Genomic DNA, 25359 nt, shown 5'->3' with positions numbered 1-25359 from the left:
AATTACTGCTTATATTTCCTTATTGGAGTATTTAAATCATAAAGGGCATTATGAAGGGTAGATATTGTAAAGGACATTATAAAGGGTAGATAACTGACGATGGTCATTCTTCAGTGGATCTGTTACTGAACAGCCTGCCCTTTCTGTTCATTGCCTAAATTGAAGCACTGTAGAATACTTGCATTGCAGTGTTTTTCACGTGATGTCAGCATTTCCTTAAAATAAAGATGTTGGAAAGGTCCTGTTAAGTTTGATTGCTGTTCTTATTTACAGATCTCCACTATAGCAGAAAGTGAAGATTCGCAAGAATCAGTAGACAGCGTCACAGACTCACAGAAACGAAGAGAAATTCTCTCCAGACGACCCTCCTACAGGTATGGAGGTTAAAAGCAGAAGAATTTTGCCTGACAGTTGTGTTCTTCACGTGGGGAGAAACAGTGTGATTGTATAGTTCTTTTTAGGTTTGCCTTTTAACTGAAATGTCTCTTCTGCAAAGTCTTTCCATGGAATAAGATGTAAAGAGATAAGCAAATAGGAGGAGGAGGAAGAAGCCTTAGCTGTTAGACTTAGTTAAGACAGAAATGAGCTAAGAATAAGCTAATTGCAAATCTTTGAAACATTAAGGTATCGCTGTGCTGGGTGATAGCTTTAATGGGTACTCAGTACATGAAATACACTGAAACTTGGCAAGAAAGTGGCTGCTCTGTAATCTGTAGTCTGCAAAAAATCAACTCTATTATTTTTCATTATTGTTGAAATGCTAGGAGCAATCAAACTTAATTCCTTTCTCCCATGAGACTTTCAATGAACATTTGGTGTTCTGTGGCTCAGAGAGAGTTTCTGCTTGAGCAAAATCGGTTGTTTTTTAAGTTTAAGAAGTCAGGGTATGAGTTGAACATAGTGATAGGCGTCTGATATCTTTAGTTGTCACAGCAAATAATTCCACAGTAAGACCAACTGAAGTGCTCCTTCACATGGTTTTAATCATCCGTTACTTTATTAATTAAGCCCCTGCACAGCTTTTTCTGGCTGTACTATATCTCACTTAAAACATCCTAAATAGCATTAAGGAGCATCTCTGGAGTTCAGCAGGTTTTAAGTGACCTGTGGATTCCTGCTGCTTCAGAAAATTCAGATGCTCCTTTTTATTTTATGAGTGTCACCTTAGAAATACAAGCTAGACTGTAGGCCTGAGTGCATCTCGCCTGTAGTTTTTTTTAGCACTTGCAGATGAGTTCCTACCTTCTCCAGCAGCCTTTAAGGCTGTTCTGCTGAAGATAGTGAAATCATTGCTGAAGTTCCCTAGCCATAATAGATCTGGGAAAATATTTTTACTTGTGAGGAGCAGTGCTGCTAACATCAAGGCTGCCGCAGACTTCCTTGCAGTCTGCGTCTGCGTGAGATGCTCGCTTTTACTATATATGGAAGAAAGACTGTATATATATATATATATATCGTGAGACAACGGAGTGAAGTAAACAGGCAGCAGAACTGAGAAGAAGGGACTTGTCATGCCAACTTCTCATTGAGATGGACTGCTTTGCACGCTCTGATGCCACACCACAGCTTCTGTCCTCAAACCAGGTCTTCGTGACTCAGCCAAACTTTGTAGTTGTAGAACTTGTATATGCAGCTCAGACTCTGTGCCAGCGTAGGGGCTGTGTCAGAAAGGTCCAGCAGTGTTTAGTGAGTTCCTGGCTGGTATTGTCCAAGCTGCTGCAGCGCCTCAGCAACGAGATGGGTGCAGATGGGTTCACAGAATTGAAGAGCTATACCTCTTCCTCAGTAGCACCGCTTTGCTCGTGTTACTGAAGGACATCATGTGTTCCGCATGTCAGTTTGTGGCTCCTGTATTCGTAAAGCTGCCACCTTACCTTCTATCTTAAATCCATCTTTATGATGGCAGAGATAAGTTTTAACCATCAGATCATATCCGAGCTTAAAGGATGATGAGCTGTAACTTCTTCTTTTGTATTTTGAGCTTCTTGGGTTTTGTTCCTCATCCTCCCCACCCTCTCCATACGTTTTGATCTGTTTTGTCCACTGTTTTTTCTGGTCTTAGCACCTAGATTGAGACTCTCTAGAGAGGGAATTTTTTTATTTTTCCACGTGGTGCTTGGCACAGAGGAGTGCTTGTGCAATGCTGGGGTTCCTGCCTGCACACAGACTCAAAACAGCAACAGCATAGCTCTGTTTGCCAAGTTGCTTAGCAGAGTGACTTCTCTCTCCATATAGTTCCATGCAGATGTTCTGGCTCCCCAGAGCCCTAGGAGCCTTGCTTAAGGGATGAGTGTTGTCTTGGAGCTAGGGGTCCACAGCTGTGTTTGCTTCATCACACTTGGAGTTCTAGCGCCAGTCCACAGGAGAACATTTGAGGAGGATTACAAAGAACGTTGCTCTTTACCTTAGTAGCATTTTGCAGTGACATAATGGAATATGCCAGCAGCGAAAAGGGCATGACAGTCCTCCGAGGGACAGTGTTTGGTCTAAATCATGCGGAGTGCAGGAAGTGCTGTGGTTAGTCTTGCAGTCCTGTTCCGTAGGACCTGTAGCAGTGAGGTTGTTGCAGTTTGGGCTTTGGTTAATTAACCCATGGAAGTCATTGAACAAACTGCTGTGTCCGTTACTCATGCTAATCTCACAGCTTTCTCAGGCCTGTAAACAGCTGGGTGACTTCAGTCAGTCAGCATTGTCTCTGAGGCAGGTGTTAGCTACAAAGTGATTGCTCTTCACTAGCATTTCTGCTGGCTTCCTTTATACTCAACTCTCTAGCTGAGGCCTTTATGGTCTCTGAAACGGAGCAGTTCCCCTCATGTAGGTGAGACGTTTTACACACTTTTTCCTTTCTGCAAATATTTATGTGGCTAAAAGCAGGGAATGATTGAAAATGGATGAGAGAGAAACGTTTTTTTAAGAAAAAGGGAAGGTTGTGATAGCTGTTTCTTGTTTTGAGAAGAGCTTGTTGGGAAGCACGTGTATCTTGTGTTGATAAGCACAGTTGTTCTGTGCTCACCACCTTGCTCATCTGTGCATGGCACTTTGAACAGTCCTCTCCAATAAGAGTGTGAAGATAGTGCGAGTTTTCTGTTCTACGCCCGTATTTGTCCCTGCTGGCTTCCTGCACTTTTCAGTTTTCTCCAGCATTATGTATCAAATAGACTTTTTTTTTTTATTTTTATTAAAATCTCTACAACACACTGTCTTTGCCAGAAAAATTTTGAATGACTTGTCCTCAGACGCCCCAGGAGTGCCAAGGATCGAAGAAGAAAAGTCTGAAGAGGAAACAGCAGCACCTGCCATCGCCACTGTCACGGTGCCAACTCCCATTTACCAAACCAGCAGTGGGCAGTACAGTATGTAGTCTGAATTTCTCAGTGGTGCTAGCAAGTGGGGATGAGAAGATGAGGAGTTATTATTTCTCTTAACTCTTTGGACTAGAGCAGAGCAGGGGGTGAAACTAAGATTTCTTTAATTTAGTTGTTTGATAACTATGCCTTTTAAACACATTCCTATTGTAAATATTTGAAATGTTCAATTAATGTTCTGGGACTGCTTACCAGTTAGTGTAGTTAATGCATCTCGAGGCAACATATGAATTAACTGTACTGTGCTGAGGAAGTAGCAAAAGGGGGAATACAATCCAAAGGGGGAAAAAAAGCCAAAACAAAAAGAAAGTGAAACACAAAAGGGATAACAGTAGCAACAGAGGAAACTAAAAGGACACAAAACATGGAAGAGGAGAGGAGTTTCAGGTGAAAAGGAAAGTGAAAGGACTGAGGAAAAGACCTAAAACAATCAAGAAGAAAATCATAACTAACAAATTAAAAGGTGTTCCCCAAGGGAGGATTGTGGCTCCTCTGTGTGATGTTGTTTTGTCAGAGAAACTAATTTGTGTTTTTAGCAGCGTTTCTTGGTGCCCCAAAAAGTAAGTCTCTCACGAAAAATTGAAAACTTACTTTCAAAGCCTGATTCCTTTCATGTACATTAAAGCCATGTGTGTGATTTGAGGGTGCATAAAGGCTCAAGGGATTTAACTCAGACCAGTATTCTTCCATATCTACATTTAATGGTGTAAATTAATGAGTAAATTAGTGCCTTAAATGCTATGTTGATTTTTTTCCTTCAGTTGCTATTACCCAAGGAGGAGCAATACAGTTATCTAACAATGGCACAGATGGGGTACAAGGTCTCCAGACGCTGACTATGACCAATGCAGCTGCAACCCAACCTGGCACCACCATCTTACAATATGCACAGACCACAGATGGACAACAGATACTTGTACCCAGCAACCAAGTCGTTGTACAAGGTGAGAAACTTTAGAGCCAGTCATTCTGTATAACATTTTCTCCATCCAGATGTAAGTTTCCAACCTAACTCCTTCAAATGTTTCAGGAAAGAGAATTAACAGCTTTGACACAGTAAGTCCCCAAAATGATTGAAGAAAATTCAGGCGTTTCCCTTCAGATTGATAGAATTGTGGAGATTTTGGGTATACTTCTTAAAGCAATAGATTTATTTTTTGTTTTCCATGCTGCGATTCCTGCATTTTGCCCACTTTTTTTTTTTTTAATGTGTTCTGCAAAAATTCCTGTCACTTCAGAGTTCTGAGTTCTCTTAGGTAGTCATCTGCAACAATAGTAAATTTACAGCGAAGCGTTAAAGTTAAGAAACAAGGTTGGTTGATAGTTTCTTTCTATACGGACACTTTAATTTATTAGTATGTTTTTCCCCTTTTAAGTTACAGGTCATAGTTTCTTCCTTCTGTGGCTTTTGTAAGTAGTGACTGAGTACTTAATCATTGAGTCTTAGAATCATAGAATAATTTAAGAAAGTGCTTTAAGCAATCATTTGTTCTAGCCCTCCACTTAAAGCAAGCAGAGCTACTTCAACTTAGAATAAGTTGGTAGTTTTTATTGTTTTAAAATAATGTTTTGGTTTATTAAAAATAAAAGAAAAATGTACCCCTGCTTTTATGAGTGTAAAGCCAGTGATTTGATAATTATCCAGTGAAGAGGTCTCCAGGCATCAGTGAAAATACATAGCCAAGAAAAATACTGGTGTTACGTTGATCTGCTGGTTGTTGTGTTCTTAAGGACACGTGAGTTCTTTAGGTGGTATATTTATTTACAAGCTCAGACAAATATAACACACTTCTAGATTACAATAAGTAAACAAATGAAACCCAAGTCCTTGTTCATTCTAGAGAAGTAGTGGTATTGGCCACCTAGCGTGCACTGTCTGTCTTGGAGTAAATTTTTACACCCTTTTTTTCTGTGCCAAATACTTTGCACATGTAGTCTCTCCTTTTGCACCAGACTTTTGGAGCATAGCTAGAGGTGCTTTTTGCCATTCTTCATCTTCTTAAAACTGCTAAAACTGCCCAACAAGAAGAGAAGTAAAAAGAGGTGTACTAAAAGAGGAAGAAGGACACACACAAATGAAGTTATCAAGCACAAGTGAACACTTCTTCAGCAGGAATCACAGAATCGTAGATGGTTTGGGTTGGAAGGGACCTTAAAGCCCATCCAGTTCCACCTCCCCTGCCATGGGCAGGAACACCTCCCACCACACCAGACTGCCCAAGGTCCCTTCCAGCCTGGCCTTGAACACCTCCAGGGATGGGGCAGCCACAGCTTCCCTGGGCAACCTTGGCCAGTGCCTCACCACTCTCACTGTGAAGAAATTCTTCCTTATGTCTAGTCTAACTCTGCCCCTCTCAAGTTTATACCCATTGCCCCTCGTCCTATCACCACAAGCCTTTGTGAACAGTCCCTCCCCAGCTTTCTTGTAGCCCCTTCAGGTACTGGAAGGTCGCTATAAGGTCTCCTTGGAGCCTTCTCTTCTCCAGGCTGAGCAACCCCAACTTTCTCAGCCTGTCCTCATATGGAAAGTGCTCCAACCCTCGGATCATCCCTGTGGCCTCCTCTGGACTCATTCCAACATCTCCATATCCTTCTTATGTTGAGGATTCCAGAATGCCCCAAACCTTGCATGTATTAACAAACTAAGACTGAGATGGCAGTGATGACCCAGATGATGGTCATCCCTGCTGTACTGTAGCCCAGAGTCTGTGGTTAGAGAGATGACGAGGTGCTCTTCACACCTTGTTTAACAGTGTTGTCACCAAACTGACATGAAGTTCCCTTGTGTCTTTCAGCTGCCTCAGGAGATGTGCAGACCTACCAGATTCGCACCGCCCCTACCAGCACCATTGCACCAGGCGTAGTCATGGCGTCTTCTCCAGCACTTCCAACCCAGCCAGCAGAAGAGGCCGCGCGGAAGAGAGAAGTGCGTCTAATGAAGAACAGGCACGTACATTTAGATCACTTTTTTTCCAAGTCAGCTCTGCATAGAATTAGAATGTTAAACGCTAAGAATCCTGATCTTTCATAATAATTTTATTAAATGCTTTATGAAGAATTTGCCTTGATTTAAAGATGCAAAGCAAAGAAGCACATCTGCAATGCCATGAATTGTGACGATGAAACCATAATTAATGGTGCCAGACTCATTTTCTGAGGTGTGTGAATTAATTTGTTGCCATAAGGAGAAAAGTCTTTGGTGAGAGACTTGTACGACTGCAAATAAGTTCTTAAAAACAGAGGTGGGTTGATTTTTTAACACATTCCTGTAGTTTCCTTTCTTGGATTATTTACCTTAGCCTTCCGTACGCATTCTCCTTGCTGCTGGCCCACCCACACTCTTCACAAGTGCTTTCTTAATTGTTCCACTTGTTCTCTTTAGCTGCTTGACTTGTGGGTTTTGGCCTCCAGAGGCAGAAAGTCTCAAGGGAAGCCTAAATGAGCAGCTACTCCTTTTGAGGACTTGTGGAGCCTGTAGTGGCAGCAGAGGGGCTGAGAGTGAGAGAGAGGAGATTTGACCCTGTAGGATGTGATGTAAGGAGGAGCAGCCAAGCCTGCTGAGGCGGGGTTCGGTGGAGGCAGTGAAGGAAGAATCAGAGAGAAGTTGGACGTGGGAGGGGGAGGGTGTGGGTCTGAGCTGCCCCATCACACCAAGCTTGAATACCATCTGCAGATTTGAGCCTGTGTGTTATACTGGGAAACTAGCAGCACTTCCCTCCCCTCTGAGGAAGGGAGTCCCCATAAAAGCACTGTTTATTTCATCAGTCCGTCTGAAAAAACTGTTGCCTTGCACAGGTGCATTTGTCTTGTGCTGCTTGTTAGGCTGTGATCACAATAGAAACTCACATGAGCGGACCAAATGCTTCTCTGAGGGACTTTGATGAAGTAAATTATGCTGAACAGCAGAGTTCACTTTTTGAAAAGGTTTCTGTACAGTGTCACCCATCTCCCCTTTTTATGTATTTTTCTGGTATCAGTGAATGGTGGATATCACCCTTTCAGGCTCTGCATTTGAGAAAAAATTAATTAGCATTCTGAATCCCCTTATTTAGTCAGGAGTCTTATTCCAGCAAAAGAAAGGGTTTGTATCTGGGAAAGCTAAGAAAAACAATGGGGAATTACCCTGACTTCAGTCAAATTGACAGCTTTTGCAACAGTATCATGTTGCATGTGGTGCTTTAAGCCTGCCTGCTTAATAGGTATTTGCAAGTCTAGACTCCATAGCAAAGCAGGAGAAAGGGATATAGAGAGGCAGATGGTGAGGTGGTACTTACTGGAGGATTATAGTGTAAATATTCATAGATATTGTTGTGCAAATTTTCTGTGTAAATTTTACATTTTAAAAGCTCTCTTGTAATTCAGTATAACCAGAGCTGTTCATAATGAATAACTAATTCACACAGACCTGAGGTAGCATAATATATAGCCCAAGCTGGCACAGATATCACAGAAAGAGAGAAAAGCTGTCACCCAAGAAGGCAGGTTTGTCTGTCTCCACTGGGAGGCACTTTCTGATCCAGTAGTACTTAATCTTCTGGTGACACAAGTAACAGCCCAAAATGACTTAAATTCTAAATGCTGAACATGGAGCACTGAAGCAAGCATGTGAAATTGTATTTGTAGGGGTGTCAGATGGATACCTGAATCCTCTCAGGTCTTACAAACTAGTTTTTTTACATCCTGTCTTATTTGCAGAGCTAAGTTTCAAAAATTACTTCTAGAGTCTTCCTACCAGCCAGGTCCTGGAACAGGCATTCTTTTTTACCTAGTACCTCAACTACTCTTTATCTAGTAAGCAGAACCACCAAGTTCAGTTTTGTCTGCTCATTTCCCAGAGCAGTGGCTGTATCACCACTCTGTGCAGGATTTGCAATGAGCGGACACTCAGACTCTCCTTTTAAAGCTGCTCTGCTTTTTACTAAAGTTTTGGGGCAAACAAGCGTGGACGTGTCCATATCTCTGCCATGTGCTGCTCTGAGTTGCTGTGCTGCAGGAGCAGAGCCCTCTGCCTTGGCTCCCTCCCACCTGTGGCCTTTAGCCTTGTGCTTACTTTGCAGATCAGTACCATGACTGCGATAACAGCCTTGGCCTTGTTGTTGCTACCTTCAGGATGCTCAGCAGCACATTAACACCTTTCAGGTGCTTTTCATTGGTGTCCTTAGTCTGTTACCAGGTTACCTACAGGCAGCTCAATCTTTACAGGCAAGGCTTAAGTTTGTCTCAAGATCTCCCTCAGCACATTAACACTGCCGTGTTTTCGGCACAGCAGACAATAATTACATGGTTGCTGCTGTTTATTTTGTGATTTTTTTGTTTGAGCCATTTATGTTATCATTACGGTGATGCAGAGACCAAATACATAGAATCATTTGGTTGGAAAAGACCTTTGAGATCATCTGAGTCAAACTGTACCTGTCGACTTCTAAACCATATCCCTAAGCACGTCTACCCATCTTTCTAAATACCTCCAGGGATGGTGACTCAGCCAGCTCCCTGGGAAGCCTGATAACCTTTTACATGATGAAACTTTTCCTGATATCTAATCTGAACCTCCCCTGGTGCCACTTAAAGCCATTTCCTCTTATCCTATCACTTGTTACTTGGGAGAAGACACCAACACCCACCTCCCTGCAGGAAATTGTAGACAGTGCAAAGGTCGCCCCTCAGCCTCCTTTTCCCCAGGCTAAACAACCCTCAGCTGCTGCTTGTAAGATTTGTTCTCAAGCCCCTTCACCAGCTTTGTTGCCCTTGTCTGGACACACCTCAGCCCTTCAGTGTCCTTTTTGTAGTGAGGAGCCCAAAACTAAACACAGGATTCGAGGTGCAGCCTCGCTGATGCTGCGTACAGGGACACAATCACTTCCCTGGTCCTGCTGGCCACGCTGTTTCTGATACAATCTGAATTTTGTTCACTGAGTAGGATCCTTTTCTCGCAGAAGCAGGATTTTATTGGTGCTGACTTAATGGGATCTTCTTGTTGGAATTATCTGAGGATCTTGTGTGTGTGTGTGTGTGTGATTTGTGAGAAACAATGGTTACAAATTCAACCTTTTTTCCCTAACTTGCATTTCTTAACAATACATCGTATTCTATAAATGGCAGTACGAGGTAAAGGTTTGACTTAACGGCTGCGTAGCTCACGTCTGCAAGTAATTGTTCTGGATTTGAATGGCCTTTTTTGCTTTGCAGGGAGGCAGCACGTGAGTGTCGCAGGAAGAAAAAGGAGTATGTGAAATGTCTAGAAAATCGAGTGGCTGTGCTTGAAAACCAAAACAAGACACTGATTGAGGAGTTGAAAGCACTTAAGGACCTTTACTGCCACAAATCAGATTAATTTTGGATTCCAAATACCATTTGTCCAGGTGGGATAGAGACTGGTGCTGGCTATACACAGAAAGACAAAGTAAACTTTTTATTTTCTAAACATTTCTTTTTTTCTATGCGCAAAACTGCCTGAAGCAACTACAGAATATACTTCATCTGTGCTTTGCATCAAACTGTGAATGTTCAAGTACTTGCCTCCTCTTCTCCCTGAACAAGATTATTTTCTTCATCAGTCTCGGCATGAAGAAGAACAGGCTTCTTTCTTGTCTCCCCATCCTCTTCAAGGAGTAACAGTGGTCACTTGGGAAGTTAGGGTGGGGAGGGTCCTTTTGTAATGATTTCAAGAATTTGTGCTGAGCATTTTCCATTGCCTTAGAGACAGAAGCACCCCAGCCTCTTGGTCCCGAGAACCGTGGGCCACACCCGTGGAGCATACATGGTGCAATGAAGAAGCAATGGTTGCCAAATTGGTTTCACAGATTCATTACGAACTATAGAATATACACAGCTGAGTGGCACATGCCAAAGGAAAGGCGCTTCACTGTCATGGTCTTGGTGTGGAGATAAATACCTTTGCCAAGCTAGCCCAGGAGGGGCTTTGATTTGTAAGGTGTACTGAGCCCTCCTGGACTAGTGGGAACGGCTCCATGCCTCAGAAACAAGTGCATTGAAATGAACTTCACTGGTCAGTTGTTGCTTTTCGAAGCTTAATGTGTGCAAGTGTGTTCAGTGTTCTGAACGCGTAAAAAGCAAACACCGACTTCACAGGATATTGGTTGGGAAATGATATTTGGATGGGAAAGAAATTCAGAATAAAACAAAAAAATACAATCATGACATTTAGAAAACAGCCACGTAGTAAGCAAGGGTAACACGTGAGCAGCGCGTATTTGTGTGCAGAACAACTAAGCAGTTGAAGTGTGGCCATGCTCCCTGATAACAGTACAGTTTGTGCCCCAGGTACTCTTAAGCGATGAGGTTTATTTCTATTTCCCTACCACTATGTTACGTAATGGAAATTATTGCACTCAATGGAAACATCTGCCTGGTTTGCTACATTCTTTTCCAGACTTTGAGGCTGCCTTCCATGCAGAAATTCAATTGCAGTGTGACAGCTACCAGGGTGTCCTCAAATACTGAAGAGGACTTCAAACACAAATATTCAGCTTCTCTTTTGAAAGAGACAGTGTTAATTATTTGAACCTGGCCAGGCTAGCTAAATTCTTAATTTATTCAGAGGATGTTTTTCATGTAAAGGATCAGGTTTACCAATTAATTTATTCCTGTGAGTAAAATTACTTATGTGCCTCAGATGTTTGCAAGATCCGTTTTTTTATGTGCACTGAGGAAATGTGTTCTTTCCCAGATTTACCCTGTTAAAAAGGTAGTTCATATTTAAAAGCAACTCTGTATTAAGCATTAGGACTTAAATGGAATCGTGCTCAAAAAGAACCAAAAAAAGAATGTCAAGAAATCGTCAAAAAGAATGTGTCAATAAGAATCATGTGCAGTTTGTTTACTGGCCCTCTGAAACCAGCCTGTTGATATAACTTGGGTCATTTGATGGAGTGCAAACTCTCACGTATAGAGACATAGGAATAAGAATCTGGTCTGTACTAACGCCTTGCCTAGAGAATTATTAGCTAATACTTTTTACCCATTCGTTTACCTGTTTTTAAGATAATTTCAAACACGAGTTTCTAAAAGGTTATGCGGTCAATGTGATGTCATACGAAGAATGTTTGGAAGACTCTGGGCAGTTGAGTCTCAAACAGCTAAGCAGTATTAAATGTTGTAGTTTTCTCATTTGAGAGGGCATTCAGTTTCCAAGAGACTTTAAAAGGAGCAGGGTTAAACTTGTAGCATTATTGTTAAATCTAGAGTTATCACTAATTTCAAATTATGTTAATATTTTGAGAAGAGAACATAAGTATCACAATTATGAAAGAATTCATTTTCACAGGTTTTGAGGGGATTTATAAATGATCTATTTTTATCTGCCACAGAGAGTTGTTTTTCATGGTTTTATTTAATGGAAAATGAATTTATTAGGTTAGCAATACAAATTAAAGAAGACCCTAAATTCTCAGCACTGCTTGTATAAAAATTGTGTGATTTTTAATGTCAGAGAATACAGAAAAGGTTACCAGTTTTTCAGAACTAGTGCTGAAGTAGAAATATTGATAAAGTAGGAGTCATTCTTGTAAAGCATGAAGCTCATGATGGCCTAATTTACACGGTGCTGTGGAACGGTTCCTCCAGCTTTGAGAAACGTGGAGAAGGCTGTACATGGCTGCGTTAAGGCCGTTTCTTTTGTAGAACCATCTGTTTGCAAAATCTTGAATTTTTGCAGTGAACCTGTGTGGGGCTGGCCGTGATGTGAGCGCTGCTCTGGTGGGTAACGAGCACTGTCTAGCGCTGGCGCAGCCTCTCGGCACAAAACCCGGGAGCAGAACGGACCAGGGAGCCTAGACCAGTACCTGGACAGGGTTCTTCTGATACAGGGTCGGTGCAGATTTGTACGGCAGCGAGAGAAGAACTGTGTCACCGGTTTGTCTGTGCATGGTCTGCGAGTAGTCTGTTGTCTTATTAGTCTAGAAGTCACTAGCAACTAATGTTTCATTATTTTAAAGTACATACGAATCTGCAGGAATCTTTATTTTTACATATGCTGCACTGAGGATTTAGGGACTCGAATGTCTTTAATGGCAATTCTAAGTGACAATAATAAAAGTATTAGACCAAGTGCAGGGCTGGCTAGCGTTACCCATACAAGCTTTATTATTTATATTGACCCAGAATGGGAAAGAATATGACACAGGAACCCATTCATATGTTATTTACCATGTAGTGAGGTTGGGGTGATTGGCTTCTATAAACTAAGGCCACTTGGAAGTAGGACAGAAATTATGCTGGCAGGGGGGAGGGAGGGTTAGTTTTATACCTTATGGTTGTGAGTTTTCAAGAAGCGATAGCCTGGTTTACCTGAAGAGAGGGTTAGAAAGGGCTAGATCCATTATGTTCATAATAAACAAGAATTGATTTGAAATATAATTTTTGTAATGTCATTATTTTGCAAAACAACAGCACCGATCAGGCAGTTAAGATATTGTCAGAGGTGCTCTTTTAATTTAGATATTCTTGGAAAATACATATGTATAATATATGTACATATATATATATATACACACAGTATATAATCTACAGCTCTGAGAGCTTTTAAGTCAGGAATGCTGAGTATTATAGTATATGGAGGTCAGAAAAAATTTTTACTTTTCTGTGTGTGTCTGAGTGTGTGGATGCGTGCGTGCGTGTGAAAGCTTCCCCTCGCCCCAGTAGTTCTGGGCTGCATTATTCTAGCGCTTATTACTGATTTGTTTTGTGCTGTTTCTCAGTTACCTGTTTTCAAGAATTTTATTTCATCTTTCATGGCTTTAGTGAGGTTTGGTTTTGTTTTTTATTGATGGAGATCTTGGAAATTATGTAAACAGTTGTTTTTACAACAACCACCGCCCCCTAGAATAATTCACTATTGTGCTTTTTCTCTTTGGCAGCTATATATCAAAGGCAAAACAATCGGAAGGGTTGTTAAGGTGTTATTTTCTAGAGGAACCACTGGTAAGAGTTCTGCTTTCCTCCTGGGGTAGTGGCGATGGATTTTTATTCAGGCAGCGATTTCACCAGAATCAGGTAGTTGTCAGCACCGTTGCTTGTATCTGAAAGCACAATTTTAGCTCGTGAGGACTGTACAGGCTCCTGTGGGGTCTGGCTCTTCTGTAGTGGGCGTTTGTGTTGCAGACCACTGTCTTCTCCAGGACTTCTAGGTGGATCAGAAAACTGGCAGGGTGTTTGGAATCATTAAGAAGCTCAGGAAAAAAAAAAAAAAAAAGTTAGATTTAATAAGGAAAAATAGCCCTGATGGTTTCTGATCTAAATTTGTTCTACAGGTTTGTTAAAATCTGGGCTTCCAGTAGGCTGCAGCTGCGAGTTGTCACCTGTGAGTGCAAACTGGCCTCTGCTTTGTTATTTTTACATATTTTTAAGTTATGACACACAGTTAATCGTAGAATCATAGAATGGGTTGGGTTGGAAGGGACCTTAAAGCCCATCCAGTTCCACCCCCTGCCATGGGCAGGGACACCTCCCACCAGCCCAGGCTGCCCAAGGCCTTGAACACCTCCTGGGATGGGGCAGCCACAGCTTCTCTGGGCAACCTGTTCTTGTGGGTTAATGTAAAGACAAGTATCCCCATCAAGCAAGTTCATTATCAGCGGTTGCAAATCTGTGACAATTCCTAGAGGATTTCACTGGCTGTCTAAGACCCTGTTGTCATTTTTTTCACCCTGAAGCTGGTTCGTGCTGTAAGATTTGCCAGTGATCTAACCAAAAGGCCATGTATTTATTTTTGTTACACTATATTCTTTGTAAATGTTTAATTAAAATGTGCACTTTTTAAAAAAAAAAACAAAACCGCAGAATAAAAAAAAAACAAAACAGAGCAGTTGGGTTTGCTCGAGCAGCTCCTGGCACAGCTGTAACCCTGCTGCCTGCCCAAAATTCACTCCTCGCCCCATGGCGACTGAATCCCCGCAGGTTTCCCTGGCTGGTAGCACCCAGCATTGCTGCGGGGCGGCAGGAAATCCGAACTGGAGGTTCTGAAGGCTGGAAAGAATGAAGCGTGTGGCGTCTCAGAGCAGTGTGTACAGGAGGGAGGGGAAATTATTTTTAGAACAGAACTAGTTCAGTGGTCCCAAGTGGGAAAGGGAGGTTAATATGGAAGGAAAGCCAAAGTGGTTTTCAGTCACTTGGTTTCCCTTTCCTTAATTTGAAACTTGGCTACAAATTTTACAAGCTATATTCCAAGGAAATAAATCAAAAGGCTTTCCAATTCTTTGACATGGGGAAGTAAAGGTACATTGGCAATGCGTCATCTTGCTTTAAAAGACTAAAAAAAAAAAAAAAGCACAACCATCTTTCTTTGGGAGGAACAATGATAATTTATCTGTAACCCTGAAACTTGTCACAGCGAGCAGATTCTAAAAGCTTGCAGTACATGGATGTTTCTCTGTGCTGTGCCTGGTAACTTAGTTTCCCCGAGCTTTTGAATTTGCTAGCAGTGAAAGACATTGATTTTGCAGAAACCTGGCTGTGTCAGGCAGCTCAGTTGGTCTGGTAGGAGCCAGAATGAAGAGAGCAAGGTGCTGAAATCCTACCTTCCGCGCGCTTGTGACAGGTTCAGGTCTGTGGATGGATATGGCTTAAACCTGTACGTCTTTGGGGAAAAGGGATCAGGTGCAGTTGGTGAGGAGGGTTTGCATTTCAAGTGTTTTGCCTTGGAATGCGTTTTTTTTAAACTTATTTAAGCTCTGGCTTACAAAGACTTTAAATTAGCTCGGGCTGATTTGTGTAGCACAAACTGAAGACAGTGACCTGTCCGCGTTGTGGGGCTGCAAGTGCTGTTTTCAACTTGCTGTGTAACTGGTGAGTTCAGGTCTCGCTTTCAGCAGCGCGAGGTAGGAATCCGCTGTCCTCGGGAGCCACGTGTGGGCTGTAACGATCCACGGTCGCACTCCGTAAGCTAACCGCTTACTGTACTCACAGCTTGGGAGCAGGGGGGTCGCTCCCTCTCGACCTTGGCTAGATATTTTCTCTAAATTAGGGGATAGCTGAGCGAGAGCAGAGGGAAGGCGGCGCTTCAGCCAGGTGGCAGCGGCCACTCCTGCGAGCTGTGGGTGCTCCGATGCTCTCCACAAGTTGTGTTTCATCCAGGTGCCACTCCATATTTTTGTGTGTGTAATGACATTTATTTATATGAAAACATTAATTTGAAAAAGTTGTAGAGCTGTGAGTTTGTACGAGATTTGAAACTGTGCTGCTTGTATGGACTTGTAGGGATGAGATGGGGAACAGGGCAAGAGGTGGCAGTTGGCAGCCAACCCCTCCACAGACGCGTCCACAGATTGGTTGCTCACTTCAAAAATGAGTCGTTTCTGCTCTGGATTTGTAATTAGAAATTGTTCTTGAACAGTGTTTTTCAGGGAAGCTTCCAGAGCGAGGGTTATTATTCTCTCTTTGTAACATAAGCTGGAAAGAGCAAGTTCACCTCATCTTCAGTTCTGATTCTTAACCCAAACCGTGTCAGCACAGAACAGGGTATTTGAGCTTGACTCCACATACTCGTGGAACTTAAAAGACTAAATGAAAACCCGTTATTTGGGGAAAATAAATTCTTATTTAGATTTCCTCAAAAATCTAGAAACATCCCTGTTGTGGTTTTGTTTCTTTTTCTTTTTTTTTTTACCTTTTTTTTTTTGTGCTTTATCTGTGTTTTAAAAAATGTACTGGGTTATAATGCATTTTATTAACACTATGTACATATTAGCTGCTTTGTGTTTCAGAATGGTAGTAATTGCTTTGTATATTAAAGTGATTCTTGTGAATTTGTGAATTATTGTCATAAAGAAGTGCTTTTTCTTACTGTAACCTTTGTGGTATAAACTGTCATAACTCCCTTTTTACACAAACATTTATGTGCAGTCACATAAACATGCTTTTAAAACCTCTACAAGGTCTCTTTTTTGAGCAGGATGTTCCATTTACGCTTATTTAGTGGCAAATGGCAGCTCAACAGGAATATGGGAGGAGGCGTATTTTAAGCAGGCTGTGGCATCCTCTCATGATCTGTGGCCTGTAAGTATTCTTATTTTCCCAAAGGGGAGGGTTTTAAATCTTAATTAAATTGAATTAGATTAGTGAGAAGTTAAATCCCAAAGAACAAAGCTTTTCTTCCACTTCTGGCATTTTTAAACCTGCTTTCCGGTATCTGTTCTGGTGGCAATTAGTTCTGTTGTTTAATAACGTGTGAAGGACTTTTCCCTGTCATGGTTTAAACATGCTGCCTTCCCCACTTGCAGGCATTCCTGTAAACCACGTACCACTGATGTTAATAACAGAGCAGAACAGAAGGCAGCAAACAGAGCAAGGATCGCAACTGATTATGTAATGTGCCAGGCGGGATCCAAGCCCTGGGAGGAAAGCCAGGAAAACAAACTCATCACTGAGGTAAACACACCTCCAGTAAGGATTAAGGTCAGCTTATTATGGCTGAGATTTTGTGGGTTTCACAACTGAGCATTTTCATAATGCTATTCACATACTTGCTCAGAGAAATCTGCATCTCGGTAAGGAGGGAGAATCCCAGACAAGGGTTAGTCTGCGAGATAAAAATGCAGTTTGGCTTGAATTTTGCTCTGAAAGAATCTGGTAGCACAAATCCCTGTGCAGTCAGTAGGTCAGTTGGTAAACCTGATTCTTCTGAAGCTGCTGGACCTTGAAGCTCTTCGTCTGTAAGGTACAGAGCTGAATTTCATACTCCATGTCTTAATATTAAACAATTATCACTTCAGCTTCAGTGACATCTAGAGAAGTTTGCTCTGTTGCAGAAGGGCACGTTGTCAGGGATGGTTTCACAATCTCAGGGCGTGTTCACGTCTTACCTGGTCACTTCCCTGTGTCCTGGATCCTCTCCCTAGGGTATTTTATTTCTCAAGAGACTCTTTTCTGCATTGCCCCACCTCTCAGGGACCCACACCCAAACACAGTTTCCCAGCAGATGAGTTCACATCATCTGTGACCAAATGGGACTGATGAGGTGGAACCACCCACAGGAGAATCGTGCCAAATCCTCTAGCGCTGCGATCAACAGGGGGACAGAAAGTGCTGGGGCGTCAGCGGAACTGCCGAAGAGCCACAGAAACGTTAGCACGCATCTCCTACCAGAGCAGAAACGACTTGGATCGGTCAGGGCATCAGAGTTTGCAGGTCTCATTGCAGAGGGCTGCTCTCCGCTCGCTCGCTGGGCAATCAACGCTGCTGCTGCTTCTGTCCAGCACGTCTGGTGTGGTTCTCCAGCGCTGAAGCTCAGTGTGACGGGAATACAAGAAAGCTGCAAAGCCCAGCGAGGGAAGACAGAAGTCACCACTCAGTGCCTGGTGTGCGAGGCTGTTAGTGCTACCCCTCAGGAATGGGGCGGCAGGTTTCTTTCTCATGGTAGGTGCCTGCCCCTAAGCACCGTGGCTTAGAAATCAACCAACTAATGTGCTTGTGGTGGTGGCCTAACAGCAATATTCCTGGGCCTGGTCTCCTGAGTCTAAAGGAGCACCCACACCCCATCAGCAGTCAAAGGAGATGGAGAGGGTGCCACTTGCTGAGCTGGGGAGGGGGCACCCAGACAGGTCAGAATCATAGAATAGTTTGGGTTGGAAGGGACCTCAAAGCCCATCCAGTTCTACCCCCCTGCCATGGGCAGGGACACCTCCCACCAGACCAGGCTGCCCAAGGTCCCTTCCAGCCTGGCCTTGAACACCTCCCGGGATGGGGCAGCCACAGCTTCCCTGGGCAACCTTGGCCAGTGCCTCACCACTCTCACTGTGAAGAAATTCTTCCTTATGTCTAGTCTAACTCTGCCCCTCTCCAGTTTATACCCATTGCCCCTCGTCCTATCACCACAAGCCTTTGTGAACAGTCCCTCCCCAGCTTTCTTGTAGCCCCTTCAGGTACTGGAAGGTCACTATAAGGTCTCCTAGGAGCCTTCTCCAGTCTGAGCAAGCCCAACTTTCTCAGCCTGTCCTGATATGGGAGGTGCTCCAGACCTCTGATCGTTCATGTAGCCTCCTCTGGACCCGTCCAACAGTTCCATATCCTTATGCTGAGGATTCCAGAACTGGACACAGTACTCCAGGTGGGGTCTCACGAGAGTGGATCAGAGGGGCAGAATCCCCTGGCTTGACCTGCTGGCCACGCCTCTTTTGATGCAGCCCAGGACACATTTGGCTTTCTGGGCTGCAAGCACACATTGTCGGCTCATGTCAAGCTTCTCATCGACCACCACCCCCAAGTTCTTCTCCACAGGGCGGTGCTCACATTTTTCTCCACAAATATTTATTCATGGGCAGTATTCTTGTTTCAGCCTTAAAACCTACTGTCTCGGGTCTGCACACAGCTGCCGTTCAACAGCAAAAGAAGCCAAGCCTGGTCTCTCCAGCATTTGCTCACTCTCGCAGGAAGGCTAAGGGCTGTAAGACCCCATATAGGAAAACAGACACAGAAAGCTGCTAAACAATTAGAAAGAGATGCAAACTCATTTGTGTTAAAAGTACAAACATTTCCCTGTTGTTCGAGCAAGGCCTGGAGCAAAGGTCCTTTCTTAAAAATGTAGGTTGCTGCACTAGGCTTTATTCTGTACTAGCCTGGGCTTTATTCTTGGCTATTTAAGGAGGCTTTTTCAGCATCTCCCTTCTACAGCTCAGGCTGTCAGCAGGGCGAGCTGCAGCCTCTCGTGAGGGCAGGCACAGCCAGGTCGCAGGCTCTCCGTGCGAACCAAGACACCTGGACTCACAAGCCCAAGCACTAGAACTGCTTTCTGCCAGCTCCAGCCGCAGGGAGCCCAACATACAGTGAGCTTGGAGACAAGAAAACATGAGTGGGGACCAAAAGGAAGAGGAGTAGTGAGAAAACTTATAGCCACGCTCTGAAAACCAGAGCCACAGATAGGGGAGAGCCCGTAAGTTTTTCCAGCCGCTGCTCAGCCAGTTGATAGGACAGAAAAAGCCGCGTCTGACCCATAAAGGCTCATGTCATGTTCCAGTTTTAGTTAAAGGTGGTGTCTCCCTTCCCTCAGAAGGATTTCAGCTGTAGTTTCAGACTGCAGATTCCCAGCCAGCTGCGTAAGCACTGTTTTAGTGACACCACGTGGCTCCCGAGGATACTGTGCTCAGCAAGTGTTCCAGAGCTGCGACTCCTCAGGCCGAGTCCAGAGCCAAGCACAGAACTTATCCAAAACCACGAGAGATGCGTTACGAGACCTTCGGGCCTCATTCATGGGAGTTGTAGTGATAAATGTGTCATTTCCAGATTAGTCTGCACATCACTTCTGGACCACAGAACCCCTGTATCTTTTCCAGTTACGAGGCCTGATGGAAGCAGAAGTGATAATGAGCTCCTAGAGTCCATGGACCGAAGCAGCTGCTGGTCTTTGCTGCTGCTGGTGCCAGAGATACGCCCACGCTTAAAGCCTGAGCCTGGCCTGGGGCTTTGTAAGTTAAATTTAAAGTGTAGAGATAAAGTACTACAGCAATTCCTGCCTTTACAAGCATAGTCGTCTTCTCTTAGCTCACTCTTTTCATCGGTTTCATTCTTATATCCCTAGAAAGAGAAGGAGGGCTGCTGCTGGTGTGAGCCTGATTCCAGGCTGCAGTGTTTTTCACATACGATCTTGAGGAATAAACACACAGAGGTGTTTTTACAAGCTTAAGGTATGAAATCAGTTACTTAAAACAGTGTCTTAACTACCTCTGCACACAGAAAGCATGCTGAGATCTCGGCACTGGCCCAAGGCCCCAGGTAAAACAAGAATAAATACTCCCTGGCTACAAAGCCCTTAGGGCAGCACTCTCCTCTCCTAAACAACAGCTCCCAGAGACAGAGCGAGAGGGAGCCACGAACAAAGGCAGTTATTTAGCGATACTTTGAGAGTCAAAGACTGATTTGATATTTTAAGAACAGTTTGAGTCTCTTTGTTTCATTTTCCCTGCTGGCAGTGTGCACGTGTATCTGCTCCAAGAAGCCTTGATCTTTGCGAGGGAAAGTTATCTCATTAAGGCCAACCCAAGAACCAGGACTGCTTGGGTACTGCAGACACAACCCCAATGCTTCCAAGTCAGGTGAAAACACCACTGATCTCTAACTTAGCTTGCTCTGCACCGTGGATTCCCAGCCTGCTCCCCCCTTCTTGTTCTTTTGTTTCCCTATGCCTCTTCAGATCAGCAGTGAGGACTTTATAGCAGCTGCCTTTGTTGGTTTTGCCCTTTAAGTGGCTTCTTTTAGCTCAACTTTTAAGATGCAAAAGGCCTGAAGGGTTAAAGCATTTAGATCTGGAGTATAGTTTATATTTCACCAACTTTTACTGTTCCAGAGTTAAGGAAGTGACTTGGTGGGGACAATGCCCACTCTAACCTATTTCTAAGTTTCCCACAGAAAGCAAGTGTTGAATTTAAACAACAGGTCTTTTGATGCCTGGAGATTTCTACAACTTAAATCCATTTCAAAAATTACACTTGGTGAAAAGATAAAAAGATGTTTTATGGCACACCCTGTACAACTCCACTGAGAAATAAAGCAGAGGCTCGATATGCAGAACAATCCTTGCTGTACCAGACTGAGCGAGCAGGCAAAACCATCAGAAAATGAAGCCACTGAAATAACATAACTGCAACGATCTGCTTAGGAGAGAGTGTATTGAGTAGAAGCAAGGGGAGGAATGAACAGCATCGGTGACAAAGCATAGAGTCAAAAGTCTTCCTTGCGACTACCCCTCTGTGCTTTGTAGATATGAACATCCTTACTGGAATCATAGTGGACCTCATAGACAGAGAAACGGCCTCTCAGCATCTTCAAGAACTTGTGATCCCGTTCATAGCGGATACGACAGGCAAGAAGAATCACAGTTTGCTCTGAGCACAAGTGCTCCAGCGTCTGAAGCAGTTCTGCAAAAGTTTCTTCCAGATAAACAATGTCTGCACCCAGAATGAGGTCGAATGCTCCTGGAAGGAAGTTGCCCAGGTCTTTTCCCCAAGTCAGTTCCTTCACCACAGCTCTCGGACGTAGTTCTGAAGGTAAGTTGGCCTCCACGTTTGACGCCAGGAACTCCAGTGCTACTGCCCTGTCTGTGATAGTAACGCGAGCACCTAAGGATACAGGAGTAAAGTCTCAAATAGTCGATGCCCATAAATACAGCATTTGGAATACAATGAGCTGAGTCAAGCAGGCTCCTTAGTTCCTGTTAAACATTAACAACTACCCTGAGGTGCCTGATTACAAACAAAGAAACAGAAGAACAAAACAAGCAAAAAGCCCACTATCTACATCTTACCCTTCATCCGTCACTTCAGTTCAGAATATAAAGTGAACTGCACGGTGTACTGCACAGGAAGATTAAGTTGGATTGGGGGGAAAAAAGTGTTTTCCAGAGCTTTTTGTTAGTGCATGAAAGCAGAGAAGTTACTTTCTACCTTTCCATCAGTAACAACAGAATAATTTGCAGGGATTGTTACAATTACCCTGCTCTAATTCCCTATTTGTTCAGCAGGACAGAGGCAGCTAGAGAGCCACTTTCACAGGTCAGACTAAAGTTATGCCTGTGTGATTTTGCATGGCATAATTGCATTTTGTCAAACTGCTTTGGTCTTATTTTTTCAATAGGCACCTTCCACAGTCACTAGAGCTTTGAATTACAAAGTTAGTGTAGGACAGCTAGCACAAATTTAACATAGTACCCAGTCCCTGCCTCAGCCACAGACAGATCACAGGCAGATCACTTAATCTCTCCAGACCTTGGTTTCCCTGCCCGCAAGATAGGCTAACAAGGCCTATGCCAAGCTCAGAGCGTGTATTTTGTCTGTAGCTTTATCTGTGCTGCCTGCGAGGACAAGGGAAAGGCCACAGGGAGACTGCAAGCACGACATTGCTCCCTGGGGGAGAAGAGCCGCAGAACCGAATGCTGCCGAGCTGAGTGCCATGGCAACAGGGTCCCACCACAAAGTAAACTGCAGTAGCACCATCACTACAACAAATAACGCAGCCGGCTCTACCAACAATAGTTGGACTCAGTGATCCCAGAGGACTTTTCCAACCTAGTGATTCTGATTCTAAGCAAGGAAGATGACTCAAAAAGGAAGCACCACAGTTTATATATGTAGCTTCGGTGCTAACTTCCATACGAGGCATGCAGATGTGTAAGTGACAGTTTTACTACAGTTGTAAATTGATTTAAACAGGCAAACATAAAAAAAACCCAAACCAAACCTCTTACCTAGTAACGTGGCAACTATTCCCAGCAATCCTGTTCCAGCTCCCAGCTCAATCACAGACCGGTCCCTGAGATCAAGGCCTCCCATCTCCAGATAAGTACACAGGACAACAGCCTAAGCCAAGAGACGGAGACAATAAAGCACAGGGCTCATTACAGTCATACTGAACACAGGATTTCTGATTTACAGAGAGAGAAGGTTATGGGAAGGGTCGAGAACTGCAGGTCAGCAGCAAGACTTTTTTTCAGCTCTTCTCTGCTTCCTGTCTGCACGTGTGAATCCCTTTATGGGTTTTATGGAAGACTCTTACAGGCCAAAGGGAAAATGAACCCTGAAGGCTGCAACCTAGCTTAAAACTACTTCATGATTCCCCAAACATAATAGGAGCCAGGAGGAGCATTTGGAAAGGAAAAGGTGGAGGGTGGCAAATATTGGTGAATGAACACAGTACTGCAGAAGCCCAGATAAGGATTCAGAGTACAGTGTTGGCATGGTATTTCAAAAGGTTTCAGGCCTACACTGGTACGCTGTCAGGAAAGACACAGAGAAAGAAAAGTAGTAATATTTCTACCTGGTTGTATCTAACGTGTTGCATTTTACAGAAACCTTGACAAGGAGCGCTCTCCATAGCAAGTTCTGTCAAGCCATGCCAAGGAAAGATCAACAGCCAATTTCATTTGAGGAGTTTGCTAAAACTGCTATGCTTGGTCTTTAAAACTAGAATCATAGAATAGTTTGGGCTGGAAGGGACCTTAAGGATCATCCAGTTCCAACCCCTCTGCCATGGGCAGGGACATGTCCCACAGTTACTAGAGGTAACTGCAGACTGGACAGAGAGAAGCCCTTGCATTGCTGCACTGTGACCAGCAGCCGTGGGCCCAGCACAGACCTCTCCACTCCGGATGGCGTTATCCCCAAGATAAAGTCTATCTGCAGTCCTCAACGGCTGCTAAGCTAACATTGCTGCTAAAAAATGGGTGACAGTTCTGTGCTCTACCCAGAATACTTTCCATATCAGCCTTGGCCGTGCAGGGTTTGAGGTGGCCCCTTGCCTTGTGGTCCTCCAGCATCGCTGACGAGGGGAGGAAGAAGGTAGAGCAGAGTTTAGCAATTTCTTTTTGCAAAATAAATTCTTGCAGTGATACAAAAGCTGCTGGCATATAAACTCTCCAAAACTCATTTGGGAGTTTTAGAAAGCGAGCATCCTTTATCAGCCTGAGCTACATGAGGGTGCAATCCCCATCAATTTCTGGACATTAGGAAAAAAATTCTTCACAGAAAGGGTCATTGGGAACTGGAACAGGCTGCCCAGGGAGGTGGTTGATTCACCTTCCCTGGAGGTGTTTAAGGCACGGGTGGACTAGGTGCTAAGGGGCATGGTTTAGTGTTTGATAGGAATGGTTGGACTCAATGATCTGGTGGGTCTCTTCCAACCTGGTTATTCTATGATTCTATGAATTGCGTGCAGCCAGACAGGAGCTGGGACAGAATGGATTTCCCACTCACAGGCACGTGGATAAATTTTCCCAGGAGTCTTATGCACATTCTATTACTTTCCCAGGTCTAATTTTAAAGTTATTGTGAACTCGAATCTCTGCTAATTTGGAGCTTTGAAGCCAGCTCTGACCTTGCACTGGAGATGGGGAAAGGCTGCAGAGAGAGGTGATCCCAGCAGACACGTGTTCACACAGATCAGACTGAACACAGGGTGTCATCACCTCTAAAGAATGGGCAGGGTCTGGGAAAACACCGCTTGAAAGAAAACATGCTATAAAAAGCCATAAATATATGCTATAACATATTAAGTTATAAAAAATGTGGTATCAGAGGGACATTCTGTCTACCTTTCAAAAAAATACGATTACTTATTTTCATGGAATCATGGAATCATGGAATCATGGAATCATAGAATAGTTTTGGTTGGAAAGGACCTTAAGAATCATCCAGTTCCAACCCTGCTTGAAATCAAACACGCTACAAAAGCCATGCTACCAGAGGGGCATTCTGTCTCGCTTTCAGAAAACACAATTCCTTAGAGGAAGCCTAACTCTACTTTAGCTTAAATCAAAGATATTCCACTTTTTATCACAGTAACTCCTTCCTGTATCAAGAGGGTGCAGGTAGAGCGGGATCTTAGCGAGTTTTTTTTTGTGAAAGAAAAGCCTCGCAGGCAGGAGAGCCTCCCCCAGGCTGGATGGGGCCTCGGGGGTGGCGCTGGATTATCTTTAAGGCCTTTTCCTCCCCAGCCCCCCCGCCCCCCCCGCGGCTCCGGGGCGGCCCCTACCGCGTCCCAGACCACGGCCGCCACGCCGAGGCGCCGCCAGTCCTGCCGCAGCCGCACGGTGCGCCCGGCGAACCGGTAGGTGCTCCAGGGGCTGTGCAGCTGCCGCGCCGGCCCCGCGCCCGCCCCGAGCGGCACCAGCGCCATCCCCGGGCCCGGGGCCCGCACGGACCCGCCGAGGCGCAGGCCCCGCCCCCTACAGACCGCGCCCCCTGCGCCGCCCCCCACGGGCGGTGCCCGTTATGCCACGCCCCTTGTCAGGCCACGCCCCCGCGCGAGCCCGCGCCCTCAGCAGGCAACCCCGTGACTGGCAGTGCCCCCTTAGGCCACGCCCCCTGTGGGCCACGCCCCTACACAGCCCGGTGCTTTGTTAGGCCGCGCCTGGTGGGGAGGAGGGGGTGGGGGTGCTGGTCGACAGCCGAGTGAGCATATGCCAGCAGTGGCCCAGGTGGCCAAGAAGGCCAATGGCATCTTGGCTTGGATCAGAAACGGCGTGACCAGCGGGTCCAGGGAGGTTATTCTC

General features: G+C 44.4%; 2 protein-coding genes across 4 annotated transcripts in view; one reads left to right on the top strand and one right to left on the bottom strand.

Moving 5' to 3' along the window:
• The window catches only part of CREB1 (cAMP responsive element binding protein 1), a 39554-nt gene extending 25394 nt beyond the window's left edge, over nucleotides 1-14160 (top strand). For 2 of the 3 annotated variants that reach the window (XM_069860898.1, XM_069860896.1), the window contains 5 exons: nucleotides 274-374; nucleotides 3211-3353; nucleotides 4127-4309; nucleotides 6161-6315; nucleotides 9559-14160. In XM_069860898.1, coding sequence (XP_069716999.1) covers nucleotides 274-374; nucleotides 3211-3353; nucleotides 4127-4309; nucleotides 6161-6315; nucleotides 9559-9699 — 723 coding nt within the window. In that variant the 3' untranslated portion in view covers nucleotides 9700-14160. Of the gene's footprint in view, nucleotides 1-273; nucleotides 375-3210; nucleotides 3354-4126; nucleotides 4310-6160; nucleotides 6316-9554 lie in introns of all 3 variants that reach the window. The other variant, XM_069860897.1, reaches the window with a different exon arrangement.
• A 6607-nt stretch (nucleotides 14161-20767) lies between these two features.
• Nucleotides 20768-24997, bottom strand: METTL21A (methyltransferase 21A, HSPA lysine). Its single transcript, XM_069860901.1, has 3 exons — nucleotides 24840-24997; nucleotides 22558-22669; nucleotides 20768-21433 (listed from the first exon to the last, which is right to left on the bottom strand). Exons 1-3 carry the CDS (start codon nucleotides 24981-24983, stop codon nucleotides 21036-21038), a joined length of 654 nt encoding a protein of 217 aa, XP_069717002.1. The 5' UTR covers nucleotides 24984-24997; the 3' UTR covers nucleotides 20768-21035.
• Between the last annotated feature and the right edge of the window lie 362 nt (nucleotides 24998-25359).

The sequence above is a fragment of the Phaenicophaeus curvirostris genome, chromosome 7 (assembly GCF_032191515.1).
Source record: "Phaenicophaeus curvirostris isolate KB17595 chromosome 7, BPBGC_Pcur_1.0, whole genome shotgun sequence".
NCBI classification, from domain to species: domain Eukaryota; kingdom Metazoa; phylum Chordata; class Aves; order Cuculiformes; family Cuculidae; genus Phaenicophaeus; species Phaenicophaeus curvirostris.
This window is presented reverse-complemented; position numbering and strand designations above follow the sequence as displayed.